The following is a 15,464-nucleotide window of genomic DNA, read 5'->3' on the forward strand; positions in this document are numbered from 1 at the left end:
ACACCGTGTCTCTCACCCCGTGTCTCTCACCCCGCGTCTCTCACCCCGTGTCTCTCACCCCGTGTCTCTCACCCCGTGTCTCTCACCCCGGGTCTCTCACCCCGTGTCTCTCACCGTGTCTCTCACCCCGTGTCTCTCACCCCGTGTCTCTCACCCCGTGTCTCTCACCCCGTGTCGCTCACACCGTGTCTCTCACCCCGTGTCTCTCACCCCGTGTCTCTGTGTCTCCCCGCGTCTCTCACCCCGTGTCTCTCACCCCGTGTCTCTCACCCCGTGTCTCTCACCCCGTGTCTCTCACCCCGTGTCTCTCACCCTGTGTCTCTCACCCCGTGTCTCTCACCCCGTGTCTCTCACCCCGTGTCTCTGTGTCTCCCCGCGTCTCTCACCCCGCGTCTCTCACCCCGTGTCTCTCACCCCGTGTCTCTCACCCCGTGTCTCTCACCCCGTGTCTCTCACCCCGTGTCTCTCACCCCGTGTCTCTCACCCTGTGTCTCTCACCCCGTGTCTCTCACCCCGTGTCTCTCACCCCGTGTCTCTCACCCCGTGTCTCTCACCCCGTGTCTCTCACCCCGTGTCTCTCACCCCGTGTCTCTCACACCGTGTCTCTCACCCCGTGTCTCTCACCCCGTGTCTCTGTGTCTCCCCGCGCCTCTCACCCCGCGTCTCTCACCCCGTGTCTCTCACCCCGTGTCTCTCACCCCGTGTCTCTCACACCATGTCTCTCCCCCCGTGTCTCTCACCCCGTGTCTCTGTGTCTCCCCGCGTCTCTCACCCCGCGTCTCTCACCCCGTGTCTCTCACCCCGTGTCTCTCACCCCGTGTCTCTCACCCCGTGTCTCTCACACCGTGTCTCTCACACCGTGTCTCTCACACCGTTGGCTCCTACGTGTCTCTCACCCCGTGTCTCTCACCCCGTGTCTCTCACCGTGTCTCTCACCCCGTGTCTCCGTGTCTCCCCATGTCTCCCCGTGTCTCCCCGTGTCACCCGGTGTCTCCCTGTGTCTCCCCGTGTCTCACCGTGTCTCCCCGTGTCTCCGTGTCTCCGTAGAGGTGGTGTCTGTGCTGCGTGGCCACGCCGGTCTCGTCAAAGGGGTCACGTGGGACCCCGTTGGCTCCTACGTGTCTCTGTGTGTCACCCCGTGTCTCTGTGTCTCTGTGTCTGCCCGTGTCTCTGTGTCTCCCCGTGTCTCTGTAGAGGTGGTGTCTGTGCTACGAGGCCACGCCGGTCTCGTGAAGGGGGTCACGTGGGATCCCGTTGGCTCCTACGTGTCTCTCACCCCGTGTCTCTGTGTCTCCCCGTGTCTCTGTGTCTCCCCGTGTCCCCGTGTCTCTGTAGAGGTGGTGTCTGTGCTGCGTGGCCACGCCGGTCTTGTCAAAGGGGTCACGTGGGATCCCGTTGGCTCCTACGTCGCATCGCAGGCCGATGACCGCACGCTCATCGTCTGGAGGACCCGGGACTGGCAGCAGGAGACCTGCATATCGGAGCCCTTCCGTGAGGTCTCTGTCACTGTGTGTGTCACTGTGTGTGTCACTGTGTGTGTGTCACTGTGTGTGTGTCACTGTGTGTGTCACTGTGTGTGTCACTGTGTGTGTCACTGTGTGTGTGTGTCACTGCGTGTATCACTGTGTGTGTGTGTCACTGTGTGTGTCACTGTGTGTGTGTGTCACTGTGTGTGTCACTGTGTGTGTCACTGTGTGTGTGTGTCACTGTGTGTGTGTCACTGTGTGTGTCACTGTGTGTGTCACTGTGTGTGTCACTGTGTGTGTGTGTCACTGTGTGTGTGTTACTGTGTGTGTCACTGTGTGTGTGTCACTGTGGAGGACCCGGGACTGGCAGCAGGAGACCTGCATATCGGAGCCCTTCCGTGAGGTCTCTGTCACTGTGTGTGTCACTGTGTGTGTGTCACTGTGTGTGTCACTGTGTGTGTGTGTGTCACTGTGTGTGTGTGTCACTGTGTGTGTCACTGTGTGTGTGTCACTGTGTGTCACTGTGTTACTGTGTGTGTCACTGTGTGTGTCACTGTGTGTGTCACTGTGTGTGTGTCACTGTGGAGGACCCGGGACTGGCAGCAGGAGACCTGCATATCGGAGCCCTTCCGTGAGGTCTCTGTGTTACTGTGTTACTGTGTGTGTCACTGTGTGTGTGTCACTGTGTGTTACTGTGTCACTGTTACTGTGTCACTGTATGTGTCACTGTGTGTGTGTCACTGTGTGTTACTGTGTCACTGTGTGTGTCACTGTGTGTGTCACTGTGTGTGTGTCACTGTGTGTGTGTCACTGTGTGTGTCACTGTGTCACTGTGTGTGTCACTGTGTGTGTCACTGTGTGTGTGTCACTGTGTGTGTCACTGTGTGTGTGTCACTGTGGAGGACCCGGGACTGGCAGCAGGAGACCTGCATATCGGAGCCCTTCCGTGAGGTCTCTGTCACTGTGTCACTGTGTGTGTCACTGTGTGTGTCACCGTGTGTGTGTCACTGTGTGTGTGTCACTGTGTGTGTCACTGTGTGTGTGTCACTGTGTGTGTCACTGTGTGTCACTGTGTGTGTCACTGTGTGTGTGTCACTGTGTGTGTGTCACTGTGTGTGTCACTGTGTGTGTGTGTCACTGTGTCACTGTGTGTGTCACTGTGGAGGACCCGGGACTGGCAGCAGGAGACCTGCATATCGGAGCCCTTCCGTGAGGTCTCTGTCACTGTGTGTGTCACTGTGTGTGTCACTGTGTGTGTGTGTGTCACTGTGTGTGTGTCACTGTGTGTGTGTCACTGTGTGTGTGTCACTGTGTGTGTGTCACTGTGTGTGTCACTGTGTGTGTGTGTGTCACTGTGTGTGTGTCACTGTGTGTGTGTCACTGTGTGTCACTGTGTGTGTCACTGTGTGTGTGTCACTGTGTGTGTCACTGTGTTTGTGTCACTGTGTGTGTCACTGTGTGTGTGTGTGTCACTGTGTGTGTCACTGTGTGTGTGTCACTGTGTGTGTATCACTGTGTGTGTGTGTCACTGTGTGTGTCACTGTGTGTGTGTGTTACTGTGTGTGTCACTGTGTGTGTCACTGTGTGTGTCACTGTGTGTGTTACTGTGTGTGTGTCACTGTGTGTGTGTCACTGTGTGTGTGTGTCACTGTGTGTGTGTCACTGTGTGTGTGTCACTGTGTGTGTCACTGTGTGTGTCACTGTGTGTGTGTGTCACTGTGTGTGTCACTGTGTGTGTCACTGTGTCACTGTGTGTGTGTGTCACTGTGTGTGTCACTGTGTGTGTGTGTCACTGTGTGTGTGTGTCACTGTGTGTGTCACTGTGTGTGTCACTGTGTGTGTGTCACTGTGTGTGTGTCACTGTGTGTGTCACTGTGTGTGTCACTGTGTGTGTGTGTCACTGTGTGTGTCACTGTGGAGGACCCGGGACTGGCAGCAGGAGACCTGCATATCGGAGCCCTTCCGTGAGGTCTCTGTCACTGTGTGTGTCACTGTGTGTGTCACTGTGTGTGTCACTGTGTGTGTCACTGTGTGTGTCACTGTGTGTGTGTGTCACTGTGTGTGTGTCACTGTGTGTGTCACTGTGTGTGTCACTGTGTGTCACTGTGTGTGTCACTGTGTGTGTGTGTGTCACTGTGTGTGTCACTGTGTTTGTGTCACTGTGTGTGTCACTGTGTGTGTGTGTGTCACTGTGTGTGTGTCACTGTGTGTGTCACTGTGTGTGTCACTGTGTGTGTGTTACTGTGTGTGTGTCACTGTGTGTGTCACTGTGTGTGTTACTGTGTGTGTCACTGTGTGTGTGTCACTGTGTGTCTGTGTCACTGTGTGTGTGTCACTGTGTGTGTGTCACTGTGTGTGTGTGTCACTGTGTGTGTGTCACTGTGTGTGTCACTGTGTGTGTGTGTCACTGTGTCACTGTGTGTGTCACTGTGTGTCACTGTGTCACTGTGTGTGTCACTGTGTGTGTCACTGTGTGTGTCACTGTGTGTGTGTCACTGTGTGTGTCACTGTGTGTGTGTGTCACTGTGTGTGTCACTGTGTGTGTGTCACTGTGTGTGTCACTGTGTGTGTGTCACTGTGTGTGTCACTGTGGAGGACCCGGGACTGGCAGCAGGAGACCTGCATATCGGAGCCCTTCCGTGAGGTCTCTGTCACTGTGTGTGTCACTGTGTGTTACTGTGTGTGTTACTGTGTGTGTCACTGTGTGTGTCACTCTGTGTGTGTGTCACTCTGTGTGTGTGTGTCACTGTGTGTGTCACTGTGTGTGTCACTGTGTGTGTTACTGTGTGTGTGTCACTGTGTGTGTCACTGTGTGTGTGTTACTGTGTGTGTGTCACTGTGTGTGTCACTGTGTGTCACTGTGTGTGTGTGTGTCACTGTGTGTGTGTCACTGTGTGTGTGTGTCACTGTGTGTGTGTCACTGTGTGTGTGTGTCACTGTGTGTGTGTGTCACTGTGTGTGTCACTGTGTGTGTGTCACTGTGTGTGTTACTGTGTCACTGTGTGTGTGTGTCACTGTGTGTGTGTCACTGTGTCAATGTGTGTGTTACTGTGTGTGTGTGTCACTGTGTGTGTTACTGTGTGTGTGTCACTGTGTGTGTCACTGTGTGTGTGTGTCACTGTGTGTGTGTCACTGTGTGTCACTGTGTGTGTCACTGTGTGTGTCACTGTGTGTGTTACTGTGTGTGTGTGTCACTGTGTGTGTTACTGTGTGTGTGTCACTGTGTGTGTCACTGTGTGTGTGTGTGTCACTGTGTGTGTCACTGTGTGTGTCACTGTGTGTGTGTGTCACTGTGTGTGTCACTGTGTGTGTCACTGTGTGTGTGTTACTGTGTGTGTGTCACTGTGTGTGTCACTGTGTGTCACTGTGTGTGTGTGTTACTGTGTGTGTGTCACTGTGTGTGTGTCACTGTGTGTGTGTGTCACTGTGTGTGTGTCACTGTGCGTGTCACTGGAGGACCCGGGACTGGCAGCAGGAGACCTGCATATCGGAGCCCTTCCGTGAGGTCTCTGTCACTGTGTGTGTCACTGTGTGTGTGTCACTGTGTGTGTGTCACTGTGTGTGTGTCACTGTGTGTCGCTGTGTGTCACTGTGTGTGTCACTGTGTGTGTCACTGTGTGTGTCACTGTGTGTGTCACTGTGGAGGACCCGGGACTGGCAGCAGGAGACCTGCATATCGGAGCCCTTCCGTGAGGTCTCTGTGTTACTGTGTGTGTCACTGTGTGTGTGTCACTGTGTGTGTCACTGTGTGTGTCACTGTGTGTGTGTGTCACTGTGTCACTGTGTGTGTCACTGTGTGTGTCACTGTGTGTTACTGTGTCACTGTGTGTGTCACTGTGTGTGTCACTGTGTGTGTCACTGTGTGTGTACACTGTGTGTGTCACTGTGTGTGTGTGTCACTGTGTGTGTGTCACTGTGTGTGTCACTGTGTGTGTGTCACTGTGTGTGTCACTGTGTTACTGTGTGTGTGTCACTATGTGTGTCACTGTGTGTGTCACTGTGTGTGTGTCACTGTGTCACTGTGTGTGTGTCACTGTGTCACTGTGTGTGTGTCACTGTGTGTGTGTCACTGTGTGTGTGTCACTGTGTGTGTCACTGTGTGTGTCACTGTGTGTGTCACTGTGTGTGTGTGTGTCACTGTGTGTGTTACTGTGTGTGTGTGTCACTGTGTGTGTCACTGTGTCACTGTGTGTGTGTCACTGTGTCACTGTGTGTGTGTGTCACTGTGTGTGTCACTGTGTGTGTTACTGTGTGTGTCTGTGTGTGTGTCACTGTGTGTGTCACTGTGTGTGTCACTGTGTGTGTGTCACTGTGTGTGTGTCACTGTGTGTGTGTCACTGTGTGTGTCACTGTGTGTGTCACTGTGTGTCACTGTGTGTGTGTCACTGTGTGTGTCACTGTGTGTGTCACTGTGTGTGTGTGTGTGTCACTGTGTGTGTCACTGTGTGTGTCACTGTGTCAATGTGTGTGTTACTGTGTGTGTGTGTCACTGTGTGTGTCAGTGTGTGTCACTGTGTGTGTGTGTGTGTCACTGTGTGTGTTACTGTGTGTGTGTGTGTCACTGTGTGTGTTACTGTGTGTGTGTGTCACTGTGTCACTGTGTGTGTGTGTCACTGTGTGTGTTACTGTGTGTGTGTCACTGTGTCACTGTGTGTGTGTGTGTGTCACTGTGTGTGTTACTGTGTGTGTACACTGTGTGTCACTGTGTGTGTGTCACTGTGTCACTGTGTGTGTGTCACTGTGTCACTGTGTGTGTCACTGTGTGTGTCACTGTGTGTGTCACTGTGTGTGTGTCACTGTGTGTGTTACTGTGTGTGTGTGTCACTGTGTCACTGTGTGTGTGTGTACACTGTGTGTGTCACTGTGTGTGTGTCACTGTGTGTGTGTCACTGTGTCACTGTGTGTGTCACTGTGGCACTGTGTGTGTCACTGTGTGTGTGACTGTGTGTGTCACTGTGTGTGTCACTGTGTGTGTCACTGTGTCACTGTGTGTGTGTCACTGTGTGTGTTACTGTGTGTGTCACTGTGTCACTGTGTGTGTGTCACTGTGTGTGTTACTGTGTGTGTCACTGTGTGTGTCACTGTGTGTGTCACTGTGTCACTGTGTGTGTCACTGTGTGTGTCACTGTGTCACTGTGTGTGTGTCACTGTGTGTGTCACTGTGTGTTACTGTGTCACTATGTGTGTGTCACTGTGTGTGTGTTACTGTGTGTGTTACTGTGTCACTGTGTGTGTGTCACTGTGTGTGTGTTACTGTGTGTGTTACTGTGTGTGTCACTGTGTGTGTCACTGTGTGTGTCACTGTGTCACTGTGTGTGTCACTGTGTGTGTCACTGTGTCACTGTGTGTGTGTCACTGTGTGTGTCACTGTGTGTTACTGTGTCACTATGTGTGTGTCACTGTGTGTGTGTTACTGTGTGTGTTACTGTGTCACTGTGTGTGTGTCACTGTGTGTGTTACTGTGTGTGTTACTGTGTCACTGTGTGTGTGTCACTGTGTGTGTCACTGTGTCACTGTGTGTGTGTCACTGTGTCACTGTGTGTCTGTGTCACTGTGTGTGTTACTGTGTGTGTCACTGTGTCACTGTGTGTGTCACTGTGTGTGTTACTGTGTCACTGTGTGTGTGTCACTGTGTGTGTCACTGTGTCACTGTGTGTGTGTCACTGTGTCACTGTGTGTGTGTGTCACTGTGTGTGTTACTGTGTGTGTCACTGTGTCACTGTGTGTGTCACTGTGTGTCACTGTGTGTGTGTCACTGTGTGTGTCACTGTGTGTCACTGTGTGTGTGTCACTGTGTGTGTCACTGTGTGTGTCACTGTGTGTGTATGTGTGTGTATGTGTGTGTATGTGTGTCACTGTGCGTGTCGCTGTGTGTGTCACTGTGTCGCTGTGTGTGTCACTGTGTGTGTGTGTCACTGTGTGTGTGTGTCACTGTGTGAGTGTGTGTCACTGTGTGCGTGTCACTGTGTGTGTCACTGTGTGTGTCACTGTGTGTGTCACTGTGTGTGTCACTGTGTGTGTCACTGTGTGTGTGTCACTGTGTGTGTGTCACTGTGTGTGCGTGTCTCAGTGTGCAGGCACCACGCACGTCCTGCGGCTGGGCTGGTCCCCGGACGGACACTATGTGGTGTCAGCTCATGCCATGAACAACGCCGGGCCCACGGCCCAGATCGTGGAACGTGGAGGGTGGAGGGCCGGGATGGACTTTGTGGGACATCGCAAGGCCGTCACCGCCGTGGTGAGCGAGGGGCGAGTGAGCTCACACACTCACTCACTCGCCCGCTCACTCACCGACTCACTCACTCGCCCGCTCACTCACTCACTCGCCCACTCACTCACTCACTCACCTACTCACTCATTCACCGACTCACTCACTCACTCACCCACTCACTCACTCACTCACCTACTCACCGACTCACTCATTCACTCACTCACTCACCCGCTCACTCACTCACTCACTCACCCGCTCACTCACTCACTCACCTACTCACCGACTCACTCACTCACTAGCCCACTCACTAGCCCACTCACTCACTCGCCCACTCACTCACACACTCACTCACTCACCCACTCGCTCACTCACTCACCTACTCACACACTCGCTCACTCACTCACTCACTCACCTACTCACCCACTCACCCACTCACCCACTCACTCACCGACTCACTCGCCCACTCACCCATTCAGTCACTCACTCACCCACTCACTCGCTCACTCACTCACTCACCCGCTCACTCGCTCACCTACTCGCTCACCCGCTCACCTACTCACTCACCCACTCACTCACCCACTCACTAGCCCACTCACTAGCCCACTCGCCCACTCACTCACCCACTCACTCACCCACTCACTCACCCACCCACTCACCCACCCACTCACCCACCCACTCACTCACTCACCCACTCACCAACTCACTTACTCACACACTCACCCACTAACTCACTCACTCGCACACTCACTTGCTCGCTCACTCACACACTCACACACTCACTCACTCACTCACACACTCACCCACTCACTCACCCACTCCCCCACTCACTCACTCACCCACTCACTCACCCACTCACTCACCCACTCACCCACTCACTCACTCACTCACCCACTCACCCACTCACTCTCTCACACACTTAGAGGTTTAACCCCAAGATCTTCAACAAGGCAGTGAGGGATGGTGACTTGGTGATACCCAGCCTGGCCTGCCGCTGATGCTGATGTTGATGCTGCTGCTGATGATGATGCTGCTGCTGCTGATGTTGATGATGATGCTGATGTTGATGATGCTGTTGTTGACGTTGTTGTTGATGTTGACGTTGTCTCTACTCAGAGGTTTAACCCCAAGATCTTCCACAAGGCAGTAAGGAACGGAGACTCGGTGAGGCCCAGCCTGCCCTACAGCTGCTGTGCCCTCGGCAGCAAAGACCGGTCACTCTCTGTGTGGGTGAGTGGGTGGGTGGGTGGGTGAGTGGGTGGGTGGGTGAGTGAGTGAGTGGGTGAGTGGGTGGGTGGGTGAGTGTGTCAGTGAGTGGGTGGGTGAGTGAGTGGGTGGGTGAGTGGGTGTGTGGGTGGGTGAGTGGGTGGGTGGGTGAGTGGGTGGGTGGGTGGGTGAGTGGGTGGGTGGGTGAGTGGGTGGGTGGGTGGGTGAGTGAGTGAGTGGGTGGGTGGGTGGGTGAGTGGGTGGGTGGGTGGGTGAGTGGGTGGGTGGGTGAGTGGTGGGTGGGTGAGTGAGTGGGTCAGTGAGTGGTTGAGTGGGTGGGTGGGTGAGTGGGTGGGTGGGTGGGTGAGTGAGTGAGTGGGTGAGTGTGTGAGTGGGTCAGTGGGTGGGTGAGTGGGTGGGTGGGTGGGTGAGTGAGTGAGTGAGTGGGTGAGTGAGTGGGTGAGTGGGTGGGTGAGTAGGTGGGTGAGTGGGTGGGTGGGTGAGTGGGTGGGTGAGTGGGTGAGTGGTGGGTGGGGGTGGGTGGGTGGGTGGGGAGTGGGTGGGTGGGTGAGTGAGTGGGTGGGTGGGTGAGTGTGGGTGAGTGGGTGGGTGAGTGAGTGGGTGAGTGAGTGAGTGGGTCAGTGAGTGGGAGTGGGTCAGTGAGTGAGTGAGTGAGTGTGTGAGTGGGTGAGTGTGTGAGTGGGTGAGTGTGAGTGGGTCAGTGAGTGGTTGAGTGGGTGGGTGGGTGGGTGAGTGAGTGGGTGGGTGGGTGAATGGGTGAGTGGGTGAGTGAGTCAGTGGGTGGGTGGGTGGGGGAGTGAGTGGGGGAGTGAGTGGGTGAGTGAGTGGGTGAGTGGGTGGGTGAGTGGGTGGGTGAGTGAGTGGGTGAGTGAGTGGGTGAGTGAGTGAGTGGGTGAATGGGTGAGTGAGTGAGGGTGAGTGGGTGGGTGAGTGGGTGAGTGGGTGGGTGAGTGGGTGAGTGAGTGGGTAGGTGGTTGGGTGAGTGAGTGAGTGGCTGAGTGAGTGGGTGAGTGGGTGAGTGGGTGAGTGAGTGAGTGGGTGATTGGGTCAGTGAGTGGGTGGGTGAGTGGGTCAGTGAGTGGGTGGTTGGGTGAGTGAGTGGGTGGGCAGGTGAGTGGGTGGGTGAGTGGGTGGGTGTGTGGGTGTGTGGGTGAGTGAGTGAATGCGTGGGTGAGTGGTTGAGGGAGTGGATGGGTGAGTTGTTGAGTGGGTGGGTGGGTGGGTGAGTGAGTGGGTGAGTGAGTGAGGTGAGTGGGTGAGTGGGTGGGTGAGTGGGTGGGTGGGTGAGTGGGTGGGTGAGTGAGTGGGTGAGTGGTTGAGTGAGTGAGTGGGTGGATGGGTGAGTGTGTAGTTGAGTGGTGAGTGAGTGGTGAGTGAGTGTGTAGGTGAGTGAGTGGTGAGTGTGTAGGTGAGTGTTTAGGTGAGTGGTGAGTGAGTGTGTATGTGTAGGTGAGTGAGTGGTGAGTGAGTGTGTATGTGTAGGTGAGTGAGTGGTGAGTGTGTAGGTGAGTGTGTAGGTGAGTGGTGAGTCTGTGGTGAGTGAGTGTGTATGTGTAGGTGAGTGAGTGTGTAGGTGAGTGGTGAGTGAGTGGTGAGTGAGTGTGTATGTGTGGGTGAGTGAGTGGTGAGTGACTGGTGAGTGAGTGTGTATGTGTAGGTGAGTGAGTGGTGAGTGTGTAGGTGAGTGTGTAGGTGAGTGGTGAGTGTGTATGTGTAGGTGAGTGAGTGTGTATGTGTAGGTGAGTGAGTGGGTGGGTGGGTGAGTGGGTGGGTGAGTGGTTGAGTGGGTGGGTAGGTGGGTGAGTGAGTGGTGAATGTGTAGGCGAGTGAGTGTGTAGGTGAGTGGTGAGTGAGTGGTGAGTGAGTGGTGAGTGTGTAAGTGAGTGAGTGGGTGAGTGGATGGGTGAGTGGGTGAGTGGTTGAGTGAGTGGATGGGTGGGTGGGTGAGTGGTTGTGTAGGTGAGTGGTGAGTGAGTGTGTAGGTGAGTGGTGAGTGGTGAGTGAGTGGTGAGTGTGTAGGTGAGTGGTGAGTGAGTGGTGAGTGAGTGGTGAGTGTGTGTAGGTGAGTGAGTGGTTAGTGTGTAGGTGAGTGGTGAGTGTGTAGGTGAGTGAGTGGTGAGTGTGTAGGTGAGTGAGTGGTGAGTATGTATGTGTAGGTGAGTGAGTGGTGAGTGTGTAGGTGAGTGGTGAGTGAGTGTGTATGTGTAGGTGAGTGAGTGGTGAGTGTGTATGTGAGTGGTGAGTGACTGTGTAGGTGAGTGTGTTTGGTGAGTGTGTAGGTGAGTGAGTGGTGTAGGTGAGTGAGTGGTGAGTGAGTGGTGAGTGTGTAGGTGAGTGGTGAGTGTGTAGGTGAGTGAGTGGTGAGTGTGTAGGTGAGTGGTGAGTGAGTGGTGAGTGAGTGGTGAGTGTGTAGGTGTGAGTGAGTGGTGATGTGTAGGTGAGTGGTGAGTGTGTAGGTGAGTGTGTAGGTGAGTGGTGAGTGAGTGGTGAGTGTGTAGGTGAGTGAGTGGTGAGTGAGTGGTGAGTGGTGAGTGTGTAGGTGAGTGGTGAGTGTGTAGGTGAGTGAGTGGTGAGTGTGTAGGTGAGTGGTGAGTGTGTAGGTGAGTGGTGAGTGTGTAGGTGAGTGAGTGGTGAGTGTGTAGGTGAGTGGTGAGTGTGTAGGTGAGTGTGTAGGTGAGTGGTGAGTGTGTAGGTGAGTGTGTAGGTGAGTGGTGAGTGAGTGGTGAGTGTGTAAGTGAGTGAGTGGGTGAGTGGATGGGTGAGTGGGTGAGTGGTTGAGTGAGTGGATGGGTGGGTGGGTGAGTGGGTGTGTAGGTGAGTGGTGAGTGAGTGTGTAGGTGAGTGGTGAGTGGTGAGTGAGTGGTGAGTGTGTAGGTGAGTGGTGAGTGAGTGGTGAGTGAGTGGTGAGTGTGTGTGTAGGTGAGTGAGTGGTTAGTGTGTAGGTGAGTGGTGAGTGGTGAGTGTGTAGGTGAGTGAGTGGTGAGTGTGTAGGTGAGTGAGTGGTGAGTGTGTATGTGTAGGTGAGTGAGTGGTGAGTGTGTAGGTGAGTGGTGAGTGAGTGTGTGTGTGTAGGTGAGTGAGTGGTGAGTGTGTATGTGAGTGGTGAGTGACTGTGTAGGTGAGTGTGTTGGTGAGTGTGTAGGTGAGTGAGTGTGTAGGTGAGTGAGTGTGTAGGTGAGTGAGTGGTGAGTGAGTGGTGAGTGTGTAGGTGAGTGGTGAGTGTGTAGGTGAGTGAGTGGTGAGTGTGTAGGTGAGTGGTGAGTGAGTGGTGAGTGAGTGGTGAGTGTGTAGGTGAGTGAGTGGTGAGTGTGTAGGTGAGTGGTGAGTGTGTAGGTGAGTGTGTAGGTGAGTGGTGAGTGAGTGGTGAGTGTGTAGGTGAGTGAGTGGTGAGTGAGTGGTGAGTGTGTAGGTGAGTGGTGAGTGTGTAGGTGAGTGAGTGGTGAGTGTGTAGGTGAGTGGTGAGTGTGTAGGTGAGTGGTGAGTGTGTAGGTGAGTGGTGAGTGTGTAGGTGAGTGTGTAGGTGAGTGGTGAGTGTGTAGGTGAGTGTGTAGGTGAGTGGTGAGTGAGTGGTGAGTGTGTAGGTGAGTGAGTGGTGAGTGAGTGGTGAGTGTGTAGGTGAGTGAGTGGTGAGTGAGTGGTGAGTGTGTAGGTGAGTGTGTAGGTGAGTGGTGAGTGAGTGGTGAGTGTGTAGGTGAGTGGTGAGTGTGTAGGTGAGTGGTGAGTGTGTAGGTGAGTGAGTGGTGAGTGTGTAGGTGAGTGGTGAGTGTGTAGGTGAGTGTGTAGGTGAGTGGTGAGTGTGTAGGTGAGTGTGTAGGTGAGTGGTGAGTGAGTGGTGAGTGTGTAGGTGAGTGAGTGGTGAGTGAGTGGTGAGTGTGTAGGTGAGTGAGTGGTGAGTGAGTGGTGAGTGAGTGGTGAGTGTTTAGGTGAGTGGTGAGTGAGTGGTGAGTGTGTAGGTGAGTGGTGAGTGTGTAGGTGAGTGGTGAGTGTGTAGTTGAGTGAGTGGTGAGTGTGTAGGTGAGTGGTGAGTGTGTAGGTGAGTGTGTAGGTGAGTGGTGAGTGTGTAGGTGAGTGTGTAGGTGAGTGGTGAGTGAGTGGTGAGTGTGTAGGTGAGTGAGTGGTGAGTGAGTGGTGAGTGTGTAGGTGAGTGAGTGGTGAGTGAGTGGTGAGTGTGTAGGTGAGTGTGTAGGTGAGTGGTGAGTGAGTGGTGAGTGTGTAGGTGAGTGAGTGGTGAGTGAGTGGTGAGTGTGTAGGTGAGTGAGTGGTGAGTGAGTGGTGAGTGTGTAGGTGAGTGGTGAGTGTGTAGGTGAGTGAGTGGTGAGTGTGTAGGTGAGTGGTGAGTGAGTGGTGAGTGAGTGGTGAGTGTGTAGGTGAGTGAGTGGTGAGTGTGTAGGTGAGTGGTGAGTGTGTAGGTGAGTGTGTAGGTGAGTGGTGAGTGAGTGGTGAGTGTGTAGGTGAGTGAGTGGTGAGTGAGTGGTGAGTGGTGAGTGTGTAGGTGAGTGGTGAGTGTGTAGGTGAGTGAGTGGTGAGTGTGTAGGTGAGTGGTGAGTGTGTAGGTGAGTGGTGAGTGTGTAGGTGAGTGAGTGGTGAGTGTGTAGGTGAGTGGTGAGTGTGTAGGTGAGTGTGTAGGTGAGTGGTGAGTGTGTAGGTGAGTGTGTAGGTGAGTGGTGAGTGAGTGGTGAGTGTGTAGGTGAGTGAGTGGTGAGTGAGTGGTGAGTGTGTAGGTGAGTGAGTGGTGAGTGAGTGGTGAGTGTGTAGGTGAGTGTGTAGGTGAGTGGTGAGTGAGTGGTGAGTGTGTAGGTGTGTAGGTGAGTGGTGAGTTGTAGGTGAGTGAGAGGTGTGTGTAGGTGAGTGTTGAGTGTAGTAGGGAGAGTGTGAGTTGAGGTGTAGTGGGTGTAGGTGAGTGGTGATGAGTTGTGATGTGTGTAGGTGATTAGAGAGATTGAGTGTGAGTTGTAGGTGAGTGAGTGGTGAGTGTGTAGGTGAGTGGTGGTGAGTGGTGAGTGTGTAGGTGAGTGAGTGGTGAGTGTGTAGGTGAGTGAGTGGTGAGTGAGTGGTGAGTGTGTAGGTGAGTGAGTGGTGAGTGTTTAGGTGAGTGGTGAGTGAGTGGTGAGTGTGTAGGTGAGTGTGTAGGTGAGTGAGTGGTGAGTGTGTAGGTGAGTGGTGAGTGTGTAGGTGAGTGTGTAGGTGAGTGGTGAGTGTGTAGGTGAGTGAGTGGTGAGTGAGTGGTGAGTGTGTAGGTGAGTGAGTGGTGAGTGGTGAGTGTGTAGGTGAGTGAGTGGTGAGTGAGTGGTGAGTGTGTAGGTGAGTGGTGAGTGAGTGGTGAGTGTGTAGGTGAGTGAGTGGTGAGTGTGTAGGTGAGTGTGTAGGTGAGTGTGTAGGTGAGTGGTGAGTGTGTAGGTGAGTGGTGAGTGTGTAGGTGAGTGTGTAGGTGAGTGGTGAGTGAGTGGTGAGTGTGTAGGTGAGTGGTGAGTGAGTGGTGAGTGAGTGGTGAGTGTGTAGGTGAGTGGTGAGTGTGTAGGTGAGTGAGTGGTGAGTGTGTAGGTGAGTGGTGAGTGTGTAGGTGAGTGTGTAGGTGAGTGGTGAGTGTGTAGGTGAGTGTGTAGGTGAGTGGTGAGTGAGTGGTGAGTGTGTAGGTGAGTGTGTAGGTGAGTGGTGAGTGAGTGGTGAGTGTGTAGGTGAGTGAGTGGTGAGTGAGTGGTGAGTGTGTAGGTGAGTGAGTGGTGAGTGAGTGGTGAGTGTTTAGGTGAGTGGTGAGTGAGTGGTGAGTGTGTAGGTGAGTGGTGAGTGTGTAGGTGAGTGGTGAGTGTGTAGGTGAGTGTGTAGGTGAGTGGTGAGTGAGTGGTGAGTGAGTGGTGAGTGTGTAGGTGAGTGAGTGGTGAGTGGTGAGTGTGTAGGTGAGTGGTGAGTGAGTGGTGAGTGTGTAGGTGAGTGAGTGGTGAGTGGTGAGTGTGTAGGTGAGTGGTGAGTGAGTGGTGAGTGTGTAGGTGAGTGAGTGGTGAGTGAGTGGTGAGTGTGTAGGTGAGTGAGTGGTGAGTGAGTGGTGAGTGTGTAGGTGAGTGAGTGGTGAGTGGTGAGTGTGTAGGTGAGTGGTGAGTGAGTGGTGAGTGTGTAGGTGAGTGGTGAGTGTGTAGGTGAGTGGTGAGTGAGTGGTGAGTGTGTAGGTGAGTGGTGAGTGAGTGGTGAGTGTGTAGGTGAGTGGTGAGTGTGTAGGTGAGTGGTGAGTGAGTGGTGAGTGAGTGGTGAGTGAGTGGTGAGTGTGTAGGTGAGTGGTGAGTGAGTGGTGAGTGTGTAGGTGAGTGGTGAGTGTGTACGTGAGTGGTGAGTGAGTGGTGAGTGAGTGTGTATGTGTAGGTGAGTGAGTGGTGAGTGACTGGTGAGTGAGTGTGTATGTGTAGGTGAGTGAGTGGTGAGTGGTGAGTGAGTGGTGAGTGTGTAGGTGAGTGGTGAGTGGTGAGTGAGTGGTGAGTGTGTAGGTGAGTGGTGAGTGTGTAGGTGAGTGGTGAGTGAGTGGTGAGTGTGTAGGTGAGTGGTGAGTGTGTAGGTGAGTGGTGAGTGTGTAGGTC

At 53.9% G+C, this 15,464-nt stretch overlaps 1 protein-coding gene across 5 annotated transcripts in view; it reads left to right on the forward strand.

Moving 5' to 3' along the window:
* HIRA (histone cell cycle regulator) overlaps positions 1 to 15,464 on the forward strand; it is a 114,775-nt gene that overhangs the window by 38,034 nt on the left and 61,277 nt on the right. For all 5 annotated transcript variants that reach the window (XM_076057743.1, XM_076057741.1, XM_076057742.1 and 2 more), the window contains 3 exons: positions 1,336 to 1,496; positions 7,537 to 7,704; positions 8,791 to 8,904. In XM_076057743.1, coding sequence (XP_075913858.1) covers positions 1,336 to 1,496; positions 7,537 to 7,704; positions 8,791 to 8,904 — 443 coding nt within the window. The remainder of the gene's footprint in view (positions 1 to 1,335; positions 1,497 to 7,536; positions 7,705 to 8,790; positions 8,905 to 15,464) is intronic.

The sequence above is a fragment of the Petromyzon marinus genome, chromosome 84 (genome assembly GCF_048934315.1).
Source record: "Petromyzon marinus isolate PM22_M1 ecotype Great Lakes invasive population chromosome 84, UKy_Petmar_22M1.pri1.0, whole genome shotgun sequence".
In the NCBI taxonomy this organism is placed as follows: domain Eukaryota; kingdom Metazoa; phylum Chordata; class Hyperoartia; order Petromyzontiformes; family Petromyzontidae; genus Petromyzon; species Petromyzon marinus.